At 36.9% G+C, this 6,000-nt stretch overlaps 1 protein-coding gene across 3 annotated transcripts in view; it reads left to right on the top strand.

The window, feature by feature from the left end:
- sfmbt2 (Scm like with four mbt domains 2) overlaps positions 1–6,000 on the top strand; it is a 57,875-nt gene that overhangs the window by 35,120 nt on the left and 16,755 nt on the right. For all 3 annotated transcript variants that reach the window (XM_067392297.1, XM_067392295.1, XM_067392296.1), the window contains 5 exons: positions 573–661; positions 1,629–1,872; positions 4,546–4,643; positions 5,290–5,391; positions 5,536–5,683. In XM_067392297.1, coding sequence (XP_067248398.1) covers positions 573–661; positions 1,629–1,872; positions 4,546–4,643; positions 5,290–5,391; positions 5,536–5,683 — 681 coding nt within the window. The remainder of the gene's footprint in view (positions 1–572; positions 662–1,628; positions 1,873–4,545; positions 4,644–5,289; positions 5,392–5,535; positions 5,684–6,000) is intronic.

Genomic DNA, 6,000 nt, shown 5'->3' on the forward strand with positions numbered 1-6,000 from the left:
AGCACTTCTCTTTGTGGAGGTACCATGTGGAATCATGCAGAAAGTAGGATGTTTGTGTCTGTTTATACGCTGAAACGCAGAAACTGACATCCCGTTATATACATTGGTAATGCATAGATGAATAATTTATGTGGCTGGCACCATGGGGAAGGAAGGAAGTAGCAAGATGTTTGAGAGAGGTCCATTTAATGGCTTATTTGTACATATGTGGATGTTAGAGAGTGCTTTGGGGTATGATGGGGTCATTTTTTTTACCAAAAAATAAACAAAAATGTGTGTGTTTGTGTGTGTGTGTATGTGTGTATGTGTGTGTATATAATATATATATATATATATACACACACACACATTTTTACTGATAACTGATGTTTGGGGCTGACCGTACTATATGTATATGCCTGCATGTGTTGTTCTTTGGAAATTATACACAAATTATACACTCATCCTGTCGTTTGCATGATATATACTATCAAACAGGAATGTAATGCATTAGTTCCAGTCACAAAAGTATGGAATTGTCTGTGTGAATATTGTGTGAAATTGATTGTCTGCTCTTTCTTGATCTATTTCAGCTATTAAAGAGAAGTACACTGACTGGGCCGACTTTCTTATCAAAGAGCTCACAGGTTCGCGGACGGCACCGGCAAATCTGCTTGAAGGGGTGAGAATGAGATTACACTTATTTGTTTAATGTACAAAAAGAACAAAAACATTTTCAGTCCCACTTTATATTAAGTGGCCTTTACTACTTTAAATTAATCATTTGATACAATGCACTTGTGTACATGCATGTTTTTACAATGTACTTGTATTTTAAAAACACCTGCATTTAATTTGATCTGTAATTAATTTCTGTAATTACATTCATAATTACACTGTTGACCCATCCCTTACACCTTACCCCTACTCTTAAACCTACCCATACCACCAGAGCTTTCCCTAACCATACCCGTATCCCACCTCAATAGCAGCAAAAGTGTTTTGCAATTAAATATGAACCCAATAAGTACATTGTACTTATTTTTTGACGTAAGTACATAGTAGTTAAGGCCACTTAATATAAAGTGGGACCAAAAATTCCTTAAAATTAACAATTTTGAAAATGCTTAAACAACAGCAGAAGTGAGATTTACCAGCCTATCACATGGAACAAACACATAGTATGCACCAAAAAAACATAATTCTGTTCACTGGCTACATTATAAGCTCTCTCTGTTTGAGAACCACCAAATTATGGTGAAAAGCAAATTGGAATGGCCTTAGTCAGGATATATGACATGTAATAGATCATGTGACAGGCATGCGCAACAAAACTACATTTCCCATCATTCTCTGTGACAGCAGGACAATATTAGTAATGGGGGAAAAATAAAGATAAAGCATGAATTACACACTTAATGTCCATGTTTTACTCTTCATTTTAATGCATTTAATGCTAAATAAGAAATTAACGCATCAAATTTTTCACTTAAATTTAGGCACAGCTATCACAGTTTTTCCAAACTCTTAAGCAGAAGCTTCTCAGGAAGATTCAAAGGCAGCAGTAGAATAAGTTGCAAATTCCTTGATAAATGATTTACCTAAATGAAGAATATTATTTCTTTGTCTCTCTCTTCCTGTCATCTTAGCCATTAAGAGGTAAAAACACAGTGGATCTGATCGTGGTAGGCTGTATTTTGGAAGTGCGTGATGCCTTTGAACCTAGTGTGTACTGGGCCGCACAAGTCCAGCGTAATGTCGGTGGACGATTATGCCTCAGCTATGTTGGATTAAATGAGCCCACCTACTACATGTGGATGTTCTACCTTGACACCAGGCTCCGCCCCCTGGGATGGGCCAAAGAGAATAATTTATCAATGAAACCACCCACAGGTGAGAGTATTTACCTGTATTTGATCAGTATAAATGACTTTGCAACTAAACTAGACTCTAAAATACAGACAGTGTTAATTCAATTGCATAATTAAGTTAAATTAATTATTAGATTAAAGTAAATGGACATTAAATGTAAATAAATGCATTAAAATAAATACATTAAATTAAAAAAAAAATTATAAAAATTTTCCTCTACTTTTTTCAATTTTCAATTTAAAGTTTTGTGTTAAAGCAGCGCAGTTCATAGTCATACTTTTACATTTTTCTTGAGGCTTCCCCTTTTGTATGTAAATTGTTCCATTGCACTTTTGCCAAGTTCTATGTGCAGCCTGTCTGACTTCCACACTCTAATTATCGTTGATCTGAATTCACATTTCCCTAAAGGAAACCTTGCACATAAATTCAAAACATGTTTCTCATGATCTCGCATTTCTAACAGATATGCTTGAATAATGTAATTGATATGAGTCAATGTATTACAAGGTTAACACGTGTACATGTTTATCTCAAGACATTTTTCAGGCAGTTACTAGTGATAAAAAAGAGTCAGTCTAGAATTAGTATTGATGACTTGGGCTGTATCTAAGCAGTTATTTTGAGAAGAGAGAGTGATTGTGTCGCTCTCGGTAGTGTTAATTGGTAGCGATGATACAAATAGCAAAGCAATTATTTTAACTGCATGTCTCAATAGCAAGGTGTTAGAATGACATTTTTAAAATCAGGTAGCTTTTCAGTTGTAAAAAATATTTTATTGATTACATATCAGTGTGGCATTGACAACAAGGTTATTGTGTCTGTGTGTGTGCAAGAGAGATAGCATGTCACTAAAATGATATATTATAGGCCTACAACAGTTAGTGATGGATGGATGGATGGATGGATGGATGGATGGATGGATGGATGGATGGATGGATGGATGGATGGATGGATGGATGGATGGATGGATGGATGGATGGATGGATGGATGGATGGATGGATGGATGGATGGATGGATGGATGGATGGATGGCAATTGGGTTGAAAAAAATGGATGGATAACTGGATGCATTATTGTTTAAAAGAATGGTTGGATGGTTAGATGAATAATTGTGGATGACTGATGGATGGATTGATAAATAATTGGTTGAATAAATACTTGGATGGATGGATGGATGGATGGATGGATGGATGGATGGATGGATGGATGACAGTTGGGTTGAAAATATAGTTATAGATAAAAGGATGGATAACTGGATGCATAGTTGGTTAAAAAGAAGAATGGTTGGATGGTTAGATGAATAATTGTGGATGAATGATGGATGGATTGAAAAATAGTTGGTTGAATAAATACTGGGATGGATGGATGGATGGATGACAACTGGGTTGAAAATATACTTATAAATAAAAGGATGGATAACTGGATGCATAGTTGGTTAAAAGGATGGTGGGGTGGTTAGATTAATAATTGTGGATGAATGTTGGATAGATTAATATAATTGGTTGAATAAATACTGTGACGATGGATGGATGGATGGATGGAAAAATGCTTCAATGGATTGCTAACTGGATGGATTATAGGATGGATGGATGACAATTGGGTTGAAAAAATACTTTGATAGATAGATAAAATAATAGATAACTGGATACATAATTGTTTAAAAGAATGGTTGGATGGTTAGATGAATAATTGTGGATGAATGATGGATGGATTGAAAAATAGTTAGTTGAATAAATACTGGGATGGATGATGGATGGATGGATGACACCCGGATTGAAAATATACTTATAGATAAAAGGATGGATAACTGGATGCATAGTTGGTTAAAAGGATGGTGGGGTGGTTAGATTAATAATTGTGGATGAATGTTGGATAGATTGATATAGTTGGTTGAATATATACTGTGATGGATGGATGGATGGATGATGGAAAAATGCTTCAATGGATTGCTAACTGGATGGATTAAAGGATGGAAGGATGACAATTGGGTTGAAAAAATACTTTGATAGATAAAAGAATAGATAACTGGATACATAATTGGTTAAAAGGATGGTTGGTTGGATGTTAGATGAATAATTTGTGGATGAATGGATGGATTGATAAATAATTGGTTCAATAAAAATGGGGATGGATGGATGGAAGGCTGGTAGAATAACGTGGATGGATGGATGGAAAAATACTTTGATGGATTGCTTACTGGATGGATGGATGGATGGATGGATGGATGGATGGATGGAAAAATGCTTTGATGGATTACTCACTGGATGGATGGATGGATGGATGGATGGATGGATGGATGGATGGATGGATGGATGGATGGATGGATGGATGGATGGATGGATGGATGGATGGAAAACTGTTTGGATAACTACAGGTATATGGATACTTGGTTAAATGGACAAATGGGTGGATGATGCATGATTGATAAATAGTTGAATAAATACTTGTTTGGATAGATGGGTGGATGGATAAATAGATGAATAACTATGGATAGTTGATTAAATGGAAAGACGGATAGATCAATGGATGAATAGTTGGTTGGATGGATACTGAATGGATGGTGCATGATTGATAAATAGTGGGTTGGATAAATTATATGGATGGATGGAGAGTTGGATTGGTGGATGAAGGATGGATTGATGAATAGTTGGGTAGATAGATGGATCAGCTTGTGTTTCTCTTTTTCTCTTTCAGATCTGTGTGTTTTGAGGAGCAGCTCAGAATGGACTGAAGCTTTTGATCAAGCCACAGCTGAGGCCTTGAACAGTCCACTTCCACTGGAGGTTTTCAAGGTGTGTGTGTGTGTGTGTGTGTGTGTGTGTGTGTGTGTGTGTGTGTGTGTGTGTGTGTGTGTGTGTGTGTGTGTGTGTGTGTGTGTGTGTGTGTGTGTGTGTGTGTGTGTGTGTGTGTGTGTGTGTGTGTGTGTGTGTGTGTGTGTGTGTGTGTGCTTTTGTTTATATTACATTGTGGGGACCAAATGTCCCCATGATGTAATATAAACCTGAGTTCACCTACATCGTGGGGACCAGCCAGCGGTCCCCACAATGTAAATGGGTTTATAAATCATATAGAATGAGTTTTTGTGAAAAAGTTAAAGTTTGCACAGTTTCCTGTGAGGGTTAGGTTTAGGGGTAGGGGCAGGGTAGGGGGATAGAATGTACAGTTTGTTCAGTGTAAAATGCATTGAAGTCTATGGAAAGTCCCCACAATTCACAAAAACAAACATGTGTGTGTGTGTGTGTGTGTGTGTGTGTGTGTGTGTGTGTGTGTGTGTGTGTGTGTGTGTGTGTGTGTGTGTGTGTGTGTGTGTGTGTGTGTGTGTGTGTGTGTGTGTGTGTGTGTGTGTGTGTGTTTTGGGAAAGTTGGAGGAGTAAGGCATCATTTTACACAAAATTCTTGATAACATTCACATCTGATATCTGTATGTGTGTGTTTCAGGATCACGCTGACTTACACACACACTCCTTCAGGGCGGGAATGAAGCTTGAAATGGTCTCACCAGTGGAACCTTTCCACATTCTTCCCGTGTCTGTAACTAAAGTACGTTCTTTCACACACACACACACACACACACACACTAGATGAAGGGTTATTATGCTAGAGGTTATAATTACTAGCCACCTACCCTGACATCAGGCGTCCTGTCTCTCTTTCTGTCTCACACCATGTCTCTCTGATCTGCAGATCTACAATGAATACTACTTTCAGATCACAGTTGATGACCTCACTGCGGAAGCCACGCCCACTCCTGTGGTGTGTCACGCTGACTCACCGGGCATCCTGCCAGTCCAGTGGTGTCTGAAGAATGGTGTTGGACTGGAGAGGCCACGGGGTGGGTGTGACTGTGATATCTCTGTGTGCTAATGGGATTTTAACTATTAAATTCATATTTCATATCCTTTCATATCATTTAATTTCATAAATTCATATCATTAATAAATGATATATCAATGCTGTTTGCCTCTATCTCACTTTTATTTTCAGTTTAGTGTGCTTTATTGGTGTAAAATGTATATTTATTGCTAAAGCATTTGCATTGCTGCAGAAGGGAATAAAATTAATAAGAAAACAAATTAAAAAAAGAAAACTAAAGTTAGAAATAAAAAAAATTACATATGAAATTAATAAATATTAATATAAATTATTAAA

This window comes from Chanodichthys erythropterus, chromosome 8 (assembly GCF_024489055.1).
Source record: "Chanodichthys erythropterus isolate Z2021 chromosome 8, ASM2448905v1, whole genome shotgun sequence".
Taxonomy (NCBI): Eukaryota; Metazoa; Chordata; class Actinopteri; order Cypriniformes; family Xenocyprididae; genus Chanodichthys; species Chanodichthys erythropterus.